The following is a 14,254-nucleotide window of genomic DNA, read 5'->3' on the forward strand; positions in this document are numbered from 1 at the left end:
ACCAACTGCACCGCCTGCAACTGCAGGACTCTCTAGAGGGTGGTGCGGTCTTCCCAACGCGTCACCTAGGACACACTGCCTGCCCTCCAGGACACCTACAGCACCCGATGTCACAGGAAGGCCAAAAAGATCATCCAGGACATCAACCACCTGAGCCATGGCCTGTTCACCCACGCTACCATCCAGAAGGTGAGGTCAGTACAGGTGCATCAAAGCTGGGACCGAGAGACTGAAAAACAGCTTCTTGTCACGCCTGCTCCCGCTCCCCCTCCCCCTCCCTGGCGCTCGAGGGCGCCAGGCTGCCCATCATTACGCACACCTGTCACCATCGTTACACGCATCAGCGCTCATTGGACTCACCTGGACTCCTTCCCTTTGTTAATTACCTCCCCTATTTCTGTTCCTCTGTTTGATCCCCGTGTCAGCATTGACGTTGTTACGTTTCCCCTGTCCAGACGCTGTCTGTGTTTTGTTCCATGTCTTTGTTTATATTAAATGTTTACTCCCTGTACCTTCTTCTCGTCTCCCAGCATCTGTTCTCACACTTCTATCTCAAGGCCATCAGACTGTTAAATAGCCATCACTAGCCGGCTACCATCACGTTACTCAACCCTGCACCTTAGAGGCTGCTGCCCCATATACATAGACATGGAATCACTGGTCACTTTAATAATGGAACACTAGTCACTTTAATAATGTTTACATACTGATTTACTCATTTCATATGTATATACTGTACTATACTATTCTACTGTATTTTAGTCAATGCCACTCCGACATTGCTCGTCCTAATAATTATATATTTCTTAATTCCATTATTTTACTTTCAGATGTGTGTATTGTTGTGAATTGTTAAATACTACTGCACTGTTGGAGCTAGGAACAAAAGCATTTAATTGTCTTGGCTGTGTGCTTAGGGTCGTTGTCCTCTTGAAAGGTGAACATTCGCCCCAGTCTGAGGTCCTGAGCGCTCTGGAGCAGGTTTTCATCAAGGATCTCTCTGTAGTTTGCTCTGTTCATCTTTGCCTCATTCCTGACTAGTCTCCCAGTCCCTGCCGCTGAAAAACATCCCCACAGCATGATGCTGCCACCACCATGCTTCACCGTAGGGATGGTGCCAGGTTTCCTCCAGACGTGACGCTTGGCATTCAGGCCAAAAAAGTTCAATCTTGGTTTCATCAGACCAGAGAATCTTGTTTCTCATGGTCTGAGAGTCTTTAGGTGCTCCAAGCGGGTTGTCATGTCCCTTTTACTGAGGAGTGGCTTCCGTCTGGCCACTCTACCATAAAGGCCTGATTGGTGGACTGCTGCAGAGATGGTTGTCCTTCTGGAAGGTTCTCCCATCTCCACAGAGGAACTCTAAAGCTCTGTCAGAGTGACCATCGGGTTCTTGGTCACCTCCCTGACCAAGGCCCTTCTCCCCAGATTGCTCAGTTTGGCCGGGCTGCCAGCTCTAGGAAGAGTCTTGGTGATTCCAAACTTCTTCCATTTAAGAATGATGGAGGCCACGGTGTTCTTGGGGACCTTCAAAGCGGCAGAAACTTTTTGGTACCCTTCCCCAGATCTGTGCCTCGAAGGGAGGTTGGATGAGGAAATGTTGGATGGGTGGGGTTGGGGGAATGGGATGTTGAGAGTAGAGGCTCACTTCTTGTTTATTTTCCTTTACATACTAAATGTTCTGTAATATGATCATAATGATCAATACTTTGTATTTATGTACCTTTAAAATGTTTTTTCTTTTGGAGGCGCAGCCCAGAGGTGAATACAAACTAAATATGAAATTATAGTCACAAAGAACTATAAAACACACAGTAGAACTTGTATATGCCATGTGTTCCCAGTTTGAAACACCCATATTTTGCATATGATCCTAAAAGTGATGCATAATAACCATAAACACATCTGAACTGTGCTTGAACATGTTTACCTCATCTCCCTGTTTCACGGTCCGGACTTGCAGCTGACCAATAGCTTTCTTGGCCTCTGCCTTGAGCTGTTTCTGTTGGAGTAGATTAAAGAACATGTTCAGTATTAGAACGTGACCAGGCTGCTGTTTAAATTACATTACATTACATTACATTACATCTGCTTCCTCTGACAACCGGAAACATCTGGTTTTCAGGGGAAATGAAAGGTAGGTTGAAGACACTGTGTTCCTGAAAACCGGATGTGGGGACTCCGCTCAGCCGTTTCTTTTACGCCTGCTACGTTAGGTTAAGCAACAGACAACTAACAAAAAATAAATAAAATCACTATTTAATGTCTAAAATGCAACACCAACATAGCCAACATTTTGCACCAACAATTATTTTTTTCTAATTTCCTGTAATGTGACCATACATGATTGAAGTAGGAGTGAGCAGGAGAACGGTAAGCGATGAGGTCATGTTAGAGACCTTTTATTCCGTTTGAACATCTGGGAGGAAAGTGTTCATTAAAGCAGTTCTACTGTGTGTCATTAAGCCGCTCCTCTAAAACCATGTATTGGAAACATTACATCAGCTTGTATATAGGACGGAAAAACATCAGATTACGTGCAATTGGCATGCTGACTGCAGGAATGTCCACCAGAACTCTTGCCAGAGAGGCTTCTTCACCTGCGGGATCGTCTGAGACCAGCCACCTGGACAGCTGATTCAATTGTGGGTTTGCACAACCAAAGAATTTCTGCACAAACTGTCAGAAACCGTCTCAGGGAAGCTCATCTGCGTGCACGTCGTTCTCACCAGGGTCTTGACCTGACTGCAGTTCGGCGTCGTAACAGACTTCAGTGGGCAAATGGCCACTGGCACGCTGGAGAAGTGTGCTCTTCACGGATGAATCCCGGCTTCAACTGTACCAGGCAGATGGTGCCCCATTGTGAACAGAGTGCCCCATCGTAGCGGTGGGTTATGGTATGGGCAGGCATAAGCTACGGACAACGAACACAATATCATGTTAACGATGGCAATTTGAATGCACAGAGATACCGTGACGAGATCCTGGAGGCCCATTGTCGTTCCATTCATCCGCCGCCATCACCTCATGTTTCAGCATGATAATGCACAGCCCCATGTCGCAAAGATCTGTACACAATTCCTGGAAGCTGAAAATGTGATGCAATCTTGTTTGCGCAGCAGAAGGTTTTACAGAAATGCTCCCTTTTGAGTGGAGCTGAGCATTCTGCCCATAGTAAACACTTCACCATATAGACCTGACCATATAGACCTGACAATTTTTTTCCCTTTTAATATGTATGCCATACAAAAAACATTGCTTTCTAGTGGCATGTACTCATGGATGCCAAAGGAAGCCAGGCTTCCACCCAAAAAAATCCAAGACAAAAACATAAAATAATGTATCTTTCATTGTTTTCCTTCATTTCGCAGGAGGCCGAATGCGTCTCACCGGCGAAAGCATCTGCGCAAGCGAAACAGCACCCCTCTTTCACAGTGTGTGGTTAAAAAGAGTATGACATTGTTGTCGCTCATAGCATTGAATGCAAGGGAAATCAGCGAGGATTTGGCCTCCCTTGAAAAAATCTATAAATAAATAGCCAATCACAGCGTTGAGCTAAACTGAGTGAACTCAACTGTGAATGGTCCTGGCGCACCCAAAAAAAATTATAAATAAAAAAAGTGTCAAGGTAAGACAGTTTGGATTTGGCTTCACACCAATCACATCACATCTATAGCAGAACATCAGAAAAAAAGTTGAATTGCTGCATCTCGTTGTGTCATTGTCCTCCGGTGGCTAGGTAGCTAGCTAAAATCGTCCCTTTCTTAAATCAGCCATGGATGGAGATAGGGATTTGGACTTGTGGTTTTACTTAATTCTCTGTACTGGCCAATGATTATAACGCCGATTCTGATCCAACCATTAATTCATACATTGTTGTGCCCCTGGCCTGAGAGGATAGAAGTTCAATATGTAGCTAGATGTAGAAGGCTAATGTTAACTAGCTAACATTGCCCATGAATGTTAGTTAGGCTTGCGAGCAAGCTCACTCATGGACTCACTCTGTGTGCAATACTACCGTTGAACATGATTTTTTTATGACTACCTCATCTCTGTACCCTACACAAATGTAAGATCCCTCAGTCGAGCAGTGAATTTCAAACACAGATGATTCAACCACAAAGACCAGGGAGGTTTTCGAATGCTTCGCAAAGGAGGTCACCTATTGGTAGATGGGTAAAAAAAAAAAAAAAAAAGCAGACATTGAATATCCCTTTCAGCATAGTGAAGTTAATAATTACACTTCGGACAGTGTATCAATGCACCCAGTCACTACAAAATACAGGAGTCCTTCCTAACTCAGTTGCCGGAGAGGAAGGAAACCGCTCAGGGATTTCACCATGAGGCCAATGGTTACTTTAAAACAGTTCGAGTTTATGGCTGTGATAGGCGAAAACTGAGGATGGATCAACAACATTGTCATTTAGGTTAGTATTGTGGAGTAACTACAGAGTGAAAAGAAGGAAGCCTGTCCAGAATAATTTTTTTCCAAAACATGCATCCTGTTTGCAACAAGGCACTAAAGTAACACTGCAGTAAATGTAGCAAAGCAATTAACATGTTGTATTCAGAACAAAAAGTTATGTTTGGGGCAAATACAATACATTACTGAGTACCACTCTCTATATTTTCAAGCATAGTGGTGGTTGCATCATGTTATGGGTATGCTTGTAATCGTTAAGGACTGGGGAGTTTTTCAGGATGAAAAAGAAATGGAACGGAGCTAAGTACAGGCTAAATCCTAGAGGAAAACCTGGTTCAGTCTACTTTCCACCAGACACTGGGAGATGAATTCACATTTCAGCAGGACAATAACCTAAAACACAAGGCCAAATCTACACTGGAGTTGCTTACCAAGAAGACAGTAAATGTTCCTGTGGCCAAGTTAATGTTTTGACTTAAATCTACTTGAAAATGTATGGCAAGACCTGAAAATGGTTGTCTAGCAATGATCAACAACCAATTTGACAAATCCTGAAGAATGTTGAAAAGAATAATGGGCAAATGTTTCACAATTCAGGTGTGGAAAGGTCTTGAGACTTACCCAGGAAAACGCACTGCTGTAAATCACTGACAAAAGTATTGACTCAGGGGTGTGAATACTTATGTACATGAGATATGTTTTTTATTTTTTATTATTAAGTGCTACAATTTCTAAAAACATGTTTTCACTTTGTCCTTATGGGGTATTGTGTGTAGATGGGTGAGAGAAACAAATCTACTTAATCCATTTTGAGTTCAGGCTGTAACATCAAAATGTAGAACAAGTCAAGGGTATGAATACTTTCTGAAGGCACTGTATCATGGCAGCAAGGCATATCAACTAATAGGTTATATAGAGCAAACAACGCAATTATCAATATGGCTTTCTTTTCCCTGGCTTGGCTTCCCCAGTGATTTTACCCATGCACCACTACTATTGATTTCAAAGTTTAACAACTCCATGCACAAGGACTACTTTAAAAATGTCCACAGAAAAATTTACAAAAACTAATTTAGTGGAAGAACTGTGCAGATGCAGACTTTGGTAACGGAATTTGGGTAAAATCTCCCTCAGGTTTTTATGCGACCACGTTTTCCAAAAACGTACATTTATGCTCCTAATTCAGATTCAAAGATGGGGGTGTCAGCTATAACATGACACTTTGTGTTTAAAAAAAATAAAAAATAATCAGCTTTTGGTTATTTAACTACAGTAAGTGAAGTGGATTAACACCCAGTAATGGAATTTCATCATGGGTCCCTGATCTGTACTACACAGAAATGCATAATTATGTATATGAATGTCATTCTCATGTTTCACAAGTCTAGACATCACAGTGCAATACAGCACAGCAGAGTAGGGTAGAGTAGAGTTCAGTACAATACAATATACTGTACTACTGTATTGTAATGGACTATAATCTTACTGTGCTCTATTCACTGTACTGTCCAAACTTGTGAAACATACACTATATATACACAAGTATCTGGACACCCCTTAAAATTATTGGATTCGGCTATTTCAGCCACACCCGTTGCTGACGGGTATATAAAATTGAGCACACAGACATGTAATCGCCATAAAACAAACATTGGCAGTAGAATGGCCTTACTGAAGAGCTCAGAGACTTTCAACGTGGCACAGTCATAGGATGCCACCTTTCCAACAACTCAATTTGTCAAATTTCTGCCCTGCTAGAGCTGCCCCGGTCAACTGTAAGTGATGTTATTGTGAAGTGGAAACGTCTAGGAGCAACAGCAGCTCAGCCGCGAAGTGGTAGGCCACACAAGCTCACAGAACGGAACCGCAGAGAGCTGAAGCACGTAAAAACTATCTGTCCTTGTTGGCAACACTCATTAACGAGTTCCAAACTGCCTCTGGAAGCAACGTCAGCCCAAGAACTGTTAGTCTAAGATCACCATACGCAATGCCAAGCGTCGGCTGGAGTGGTGTAAAGCTCGCCACCATTGGACTCTGGAGCAGTGGAAATGAGTTCTCTGGAGTGATGAATCACGCTTCACCATCTGGCAGTCTGACGGATGAATAAAAGTTTGGCAGATGCCAGGAGAACGCTACCTGTCCGAATGCATAGTGCCAACTGTAAAGTTTGTTGGAAGAGGAATAATGGTCTTGGTTAGATGGGGAGCGTGTGACCGGGTTCAAGTCTGGGCTCTGGCTGGGCCACTCAAGGACATTCAGAGACTTGTCCCGAAGCCACTCCTGCGTTGTCTTGGCTGTGTGCTTAGGGTCATTGTCCTGTTGGAAGGTGAACCTTCACCCCAGTCTGAGGTCCTTAGCGCTATAAAGCAGGATTTCATCAAGGATCTCTCTGTACTTTGCTCTGTTTATCTTTCCCTCGATCCTGACTAGCCTAAAAGTCCCTGCCGCTGTAAAACATCCACACAGCATGATACTGCCACCACCATGTTCCTCCATACGTGACGCTTGGCATTCAGGCCAAAGAGTTCAATCTTGGTTTTATCAGACCAGAGAATCTTGTTTCTCATGGTCTGAGAGTCTTTAGGTGCCTTTTGGCAAACTCCAAGCGGGCTGTCATGTGCCTTTTACTGAGGAGTGGCTTCCGTCTGGCCAGTCTACCATAAAAGCCTGATTGGTGGAGTGCTGCAGAGATGGTTGTCCTTCTGGAAGGTTCTCCCATCTCCACAGAGGAACTCTGGAGCTCTGTCAAAGTGACCATCAGGTTCTTGGTCACCTCCCTGACCAAGGTCCTTCTACCCGATTGCTCAGTTTGGCCGGGCGGCCAGCTCTAGGAAGAGTCTTGGTGGTTACAAACTTCTTCCATTTAAGAATGATGGAGGCCACTGTGTTCTTGGGGACCTTCAATGCTGCAGACATTTTTTGGTACCCTTTCCCAGATCTGTGCCTCGACACAATCCTGTCTCGGAGCTCTACAGACAATTCCTTCGACACCATGGCTTGGCTTTTGATCTGACATGCACTGTCAACTGTGGGACGTGATATAGACATGCATTTGTCTTTCCAAATCATGTCCAATCAATTGAATTTACCACAGGTGGACTCCAAATCAAGTTGTAGAAACATCTCAGGATGCACCTGAGCTCACTTTCGAGTCTCATAGCAAAGGGTCTCAATACTTATAGTACAAGTCAAAAGTTTGGACACCTACTCATTCCAGGGTTTTTCTTTATTTTTACTATTTTCTACATTGTAGAATAATAGTGAAGACATCAAAACTATGAAATAACAAATATGGAATCATGTAGTAACCAAACAAAGTGCTAAACAAATCAAAATATATTTTATATTTAAGATTCTTCAAATAGCCACCGTTTGCCTTGACAGCTTTGCACACTCTTGGCATTCTCTGAGGTAGTCACCTGAAATGCATTTCAATTAACAGGTGTGCCTTCTTAAACGTTAATTTGTGGAATTTCTTTCCTTAATGCGTTTGAGCCATTAGTTGTGTTGTGACAAGGTAGGGGGGGTATACAGAAGATAGCCCTATTTGGTGAAAGACCATGTCCATATTATGGCAAGAACAGCTCAAATAAGCAAAGAGAAACGACAGTCCATCATTACTTTAAGACAGTCAATACGGAAAATTTCAAGAACTTTTAAAGTTTCTTCATGTCGCAAAAACCATCAAGCGCTATGATGAAACTGGCTCTCATGAGGACCGCCACAGGAATGGAAGACCCAGAGTTACCTCTGCTGCAGAGGATAAGTTCATTAGAGTGAACAGCCTCAGAAATTGCAGCCCAAATAAATGCTTCACAGAGTTCAAGTAACAGACACATCTCAACATCAACTGTTCAGAGGGGACTGCTGCAAAGAAACCACTACTAAAGGACACCAATAAGAAGAGACCTGCTAGGGCCAAGAAACACGAGCAACGAACATTAGACCGGTGGAAATGTGTCCTTTGGTCTGGAGTCCAAATTTGAGATTTTTGGTTCCAACCGCTGTGTCTTTGTGAGACTTGGTGTGGGTGAACGGATGATCTCTGCATGTGTATTTCCCACCGTAAAGCATGGAGGAGGAGGTGATATGGTGTGGGGGTGCTTTGCTGCTGACACTGTCTGTGATTTATTTAGAATTCAAGGCACACTTAACCAGCATGGCTACCACAGCATTCTGCAGCGATACGCCATCCCATCTGGTTTGGGCTTAGTGGGACTATCATTTGATTTTCAACATGACAATGACCCAACACACCTCCAGGCTGTGTAAGGGCTATTTTACCAAGAAGGAGAGTGATGGAGTGCTGCATCAGATGACCTGGGCTCCACAATCCCCCGATCTCAACCAAATTGAGATGTTTTGGGATGAGTCAGACCATAGAGTGAAGGAAAAGCAGCCAACAAGTGCTCAGCATATGTGGGAACTCCTTCAAGACTATTGGAACAGCATTCCAGGTGAAGCTGGTTGAGAGAATGGCAAGCGTGTGCAAAGCTGTCATCAAGGCAAAGGGTGGCTACTTTGAAGAATCTCAAATATAAAATATATTTTGATTTGAACACTTTTTTGTTTACTACATGATTCCATGTGTTATTTCATAGTTTTGATGTCTTCACTATTATTCTACAATGTAAAAAATAGTAAAAATAAAGAAAAACCCTTGAAATGATTAGGTGTGTCCAAACTTTTGACTGGTAGTGTAGGTGCAGCATTCTAATTCAGCACAAACCACTGACTGGTGTCACTGTCAAACAAGTATTTGTGTATTTGCTAGCAGTCTTGGGACAGGTCTGTTGAATATGACTGTTCAGGTTTAGACATTAAAACTTACAACTGACGGTAACCTCATGTTCAGTCAACTTCCCTGTCTAACAATCACAAAACCAACTATATTTCCCTGTCTCCTAGAGGCAATTCAATAGAGATTAACATGACTGGTGAAAACAATCATGGGAATGCAGTGCTTTACTTGGGCAGGAGCTCACTGGCGCTGAGTACCGGAACCTCAAATTGTCTACTGCTCGAGTTCCTGCACCTATTACAGAATATAAGCTTAAAACTACTGCAGTTCCTGCACCTAAATATTTATTTTTATTTAACCTTTATTTAACTAGGCAAGTCAGTTAAAAACAAATTCTTATTTACAATGACGGCCTACCCCGGCCAAACCCGGACGACACTGGGCCAATTGTATGCTGCCGTATGGGACTCCCAATCACGGATGGATTGTGATACAGCCTGGAATCGAACCAGGGTCTGTAGTGACGCCTCTAGCACTGAGATGCAGTGCCTTAGACCGCTGCACCACTCGGGAGGTACCACAGTACCAGCACACAAAATGAGTACCGGCACCTATTTCAGTCCAAATCAAGCATTGTGGGAATGTGTAAAACTGGTTTGTCAAGTTCTGGTTTACAGAGGGTAAATAATTGTTGTCATTGTTCCACAGACTGGAGTCTGACCTGTTTGAGGTTTTGTAGACGAACACTGTTGAGGCGGCGAGCCGAGTTGAAGATGAAGTAGCCCACAGTGGCTGATGTTACCACGAAGAAGGAGATGGAGATGAAGAACACAGAGTAGTGGCTCATCCAGGGACCATGCTGCTTGCCCACCTCAATGGTCATCGAGACTGGAATCCCTTGCCTGATCAGCTCAACAATTTCCATGCCCCGTCTGTGACTAATCGTGATGGCAACCATATCTCCTGTTCCTGTAACCAGGGGGGAAACAAAGTATGAGGAAACAAAACACTCTCCTCAGACACATACAGGCTGGGCCTTACATATACCTTCAGGTGCTCAAAGAAATTCCACTATCTAGGCCTAATGTGTCAGTCTATTAAAAATATTTAACAAGCAATGTAAGAACATGGTGTTCTTTAATGTGAAAACATATCTATTGCAAAGTATTACAGTGCCGAAATGTGTATTGTTCTCTGTGAGAGCACGCATCTTCACAGTTTTGAACAATAGAAGGATCCATTACATGGTAGTGATGGTGGAAAATATCAATACAGTTACATATCATGATTTTTTAAAAACGTTATATCGTATTATTTTGACAATATCGCAATATTATTTGTGGTAGATGGTTGTACCTGCACTAAAACTCCTTCATAGATGGTTCTTTTTAAATAGGGAGCCAATTTGTTTTCAGCATTTTTATTTCCATGACTGATCAAAACTCATTTTATCATGCTCCCTCTTGTCCCTCTGCAGCAGACATATGGTGAGCAATATGTTTGGAACAATGAATCGCAATAAACTCACAGTATTGAATCGCAATACATATAGAATCGTGAGAATCACAATAAATATCGTATCGTGAGGTCCCTGACAATTCAAATAAAAAATCTAATCAAATGTTATTGGTTGCATACACATGTTTAGCAGATGTTGTTGCGGGTGTAGCTAAATGCTTGTGTTCCTAGCTCCAACAGTGCAATAATATCTAACAATACACAAAAATCTAAAAGAATGGAATTAAGAAATGTAGAAATATTCCCAGCCCTATTACATGGGTTGTCATCAAACCAGTTTCAGTAAGTCAGAATTCATGTTCACTTTCATTGTGTTGAATCCACCTAGAAAGGATCTCATTGGAAATGAGTCAACTGATGCATGACACTTACACCAGTCATGCACAGATGAGTGATGTTGAACAACACAGTCGCTCAATTGTTTTAGCCAGATTTCACAACTTTGTTTTTTCCTTCAAGCATAACCGAAAAACCAATGTCAACTTGAAATATTTCTGACATTTTGAGGGGGTTAACAAGTACTACAATAGAATTTAAGTACAGTACTATTTAGATGTTTACACACTATTGGCTTCAAGCCTTCCTTATCACCCTGAAACAGGCTCCTCTATTTCTAACAACCATGTGAATCATGTCAACACAAACGTTTCATAAATGTTGTACATGTATTCCCTAAATTAGCTAACGGAGTCACTGTATAGCTCAATGACTTAATATTAAAAAGGTTTACCATCTTTTCACTTAAACCCGAACTTCATTACACCCCCACATGGAATGGACAACCTGAGGGAATTACTATTGTTTTTCAGCACGTCAATGTCAACTGCATAAAGAATTGAAAAAGAGATGGGCTACCATGTTTACTTCCAAGGCTATGCCACATGATACATGTGTAGGTAGGCCTACAGTGGGGTTCTTCTGAATTAGAGATGTGCAGAGGGAACACATTTAACAAATAATTTCCAGATGTAGGCCTATGTTAAGTACACTCAAAAGTTATTCAGTGAACATTATAAATGTAACTACTATAGACAATGGTTTTCAAATCAACTTGTCTTGACAATTTGGCTATGAGAGCTTTTTCATAAAATAATATAGTAGGCTATTGGGTGATTGAAGTGGCCGGGGTAGCCTAAATGAAAGAGAAGGGTGCAATTGCATGTGGGCATTCCTGCATCTGCAGGAACCCCTCTTCATACTTCTATTGGTCAAGTTAGGACAGGTCGAAGGCGGGGGTGCTCCAGTACAGTAGGTGGCGTTAATGCACAATAACACTGGATCCCAGCTGCCGATAAACCCAACAGAAGGGGCGGGGGACACAACAGTCAGTGTTGCCAACTTAGCGAGTTTGTCGCTATATTTAGTTTTCAGACCCCTCTAGCGCCATTTTCAAAAAAGCGACTAGCGACAAATCTAGCGACTTTTTCTGGTGTTATTGGAGACTGACGTGAAAGCACGTATCGTTCTTACTCTTCTCAACGAGCAGCGGGTGCTGCCGTGGGCCCAACCCTCGTCCCAAAGCACTCACAGGCGGCCCAGTCCTCGCGCAGCAGTCCCTCCCAGCTACAGTCAGAGCAGGAGATGTTCACCCCTCCGCGTCCAGATTGCAAATGAATCGCGCATGCGGGAAGCCACATTCAGGGCAGGATGTAAATGTAGGGTGTTTGTTACTCACAACGTTATTCCTCTCTCCTACAGCTTCCATCACAATTACATGCACATGGCCAATTATGCTAATTAGGTGATGACGTCATTTAGCGACTTCTTGCAACTTTTAGGACAGCCAATAGCTACTTTCCTTAGTGAGGAGTTGGCAACACTGACAACAGTAGCTATCCAGCCGTACACCGTAGACAGTGTCCTTCACCCCTTCCTGTCGGGCACCATTATCCCGCAATTCTGTTAACGATGGCGAAGGCAGGCGGGAGCGAAGGACAGTGTGTGCTCGCTTAGCCAGCTAGTTCAAAGGAGGACTCCGGTACACAGCAAGCAGACACGATTGGTAGACAGTGTCCTTAGCCCCCGCCTGTCGGGCACGGTTTTCTCCAGTACACAAAAGGCGGGAGGCGGGGATGACACCATGATCTAGCTAGCAAGCTAGCATACAGTGTCGTTAACTATCAAGCTAGCTAGTACACGTGTCATCCTAGCCTCCTGTCTGCTGTGCTAGCGTGAGGTGGGGATGACCCACCCCACCTGTCTGGCACCGTTTTCCCGCAGTTCTGTTAACGACTGTGAGGGCAGGTGGTAGCGAAGGACACGGTCATAATACTTTTCATGCAGGAATCCAAAATGGCGTAGCAGTGCGGTCGTGTTCTTTGTTGTGTGTCCGTGTAAATAGCCTGTTTTTTTGTATTTTTCGTACACATTTCCCTTTCACACTTTTCATCCTTCTACTAAACATACTTTCCTGCAACCCGCCTCACTCAATGTGGAACGGATTCTATTATTGACTTACCTTTTATCTAGAATCTCCAGTTGAAACTAGCTAGTCAGCTAACTAGCTACTTGCTATTAGCCACCGTTAGCGGTTTTCACCCAGAACATCGGATTTTCTGCCGGAATAACTGAATCACTGGACATTAACACCAGATCGCAACTAGCTAGCCACAACCGAATGGATGTTGCTGTTAGCCCCCGAAGCAAGCACCAGTTAGCCTTAAGCTAGCCTCGAGCCAGGCCCATATCCCGGCTATCTACCTCTCGGTCTACCGGACGGGAGTAGCCAGCTAACTAGCTACTTGCTATTAGCCACCGTTAGCGTTTTTTTACCATTGTCCGTGGCCTGCACTACCTGCCAGCCAGCTCTAGCCTGGACTATTATCGGCCAGTCTGCACTGTCTGCACAGCGCGTTATCGACCCAGAACATATCGGTTTTTCTGCCGGAATCACTGAATCACTGGACCTTTAACACCGGATCAGCGCAACTAGCTAGCTAAAACCAAATGGATGTTGTTGTTGGCTAATCAGCCTTGAGCTAGCCTCGAGCCAGGCCCATCTCCTGGCTATCTACCTCTCTGTCAACCGGACGGGACCTCCTAGTGTTGACACGGAGCCCCGCCGATCCAACACGACTGGTCTGCCGACGAAATCGTCTGATGTGGTTCCAACAGGCTTCCCGTTACGACGTCGACCACGAAGATCCATCTGCTAGCCCCGGCCCGCTAGCACACGCAAGCCGTTGCCTCTTGCTCGGCAGTGCTGTAGCAGCCCCCGAACTACCTCCGAACTCTCCTATTGCTGTTCACCGGACCTTATGATAACTCAGCTATACAGCTGATGCCTGCTGGACTGTTCCTTTATACGGTACCGCATCCTGTTTATGTTTAGCCTCAGCCCAAACTTTGTCACCATTACCAGCTGTTGTCTTAGCTCTCTCGATTAACACCTGTGATTGCTTTATGCCTCTCTCCCATGTCAATATGCCGTGCTTATTGCTGTTTCGGTTATTTCTTATTGTACTATTTCATTGTAGATCCCCCAGCCCAGCTCAACCTGCCTTAGATAGCTCCTTTGTCCCACCCCCCATACACGCGGAGACCGACTCAAATCGGTGCCTCCAGTGATGCTCTCT

The 14,254-nt window shown here is 43.8% G+C and overlaps 1 protein-coding gene across 5 annotated transcripts in view; it reads right to left on the reverse strand.

Moving 5' to 3' along the window:
• The window catches only part of LOC311142381 (E3 ubiquitin-protein ligase RNF128-like), a 52,680-nt gene that overhangs the window by 32,460 nt on the left and 5,966 nt on the right, over positions 1-14,254 (reverse strand). For 4 of the 5 annotated variants that reach the window (XM_084178030.1, XM_084178029.1, XM_084178031.1 and 1 more), the window contains exons 2-3: positions 9,883-10,130; positions 1,928-1,999 (exon numbers count right to left, since the gene is read on the reverse strand). In XM_084178030.1, coding sequence (XP_084034156.1) covers positions 1,928-1,999; positions 9,883-10,130 — 320 coding nt within the window. The remainder of the gene's footprint in view (positions 1-1,927; positions 2,000-9,882; positions 10,131-14,254) is intronic. The other variant, XM_084178032.1, reaches the window with a different exon arrangement.

The sequence above is a fragment of the Coregonus lavaretus genome (genome assembly GCF_964263955.1).
Source record: "Coregonus lavaretus genome assembly, chromosome: 15".
Taxonomy (NCBI): domain Eukaryota; kingdom Metazoa; phylum Chordata; class Actinopteri; order Salmoniformes; family Salmonidae; genus Coregonus; species Coregonus lavaretus.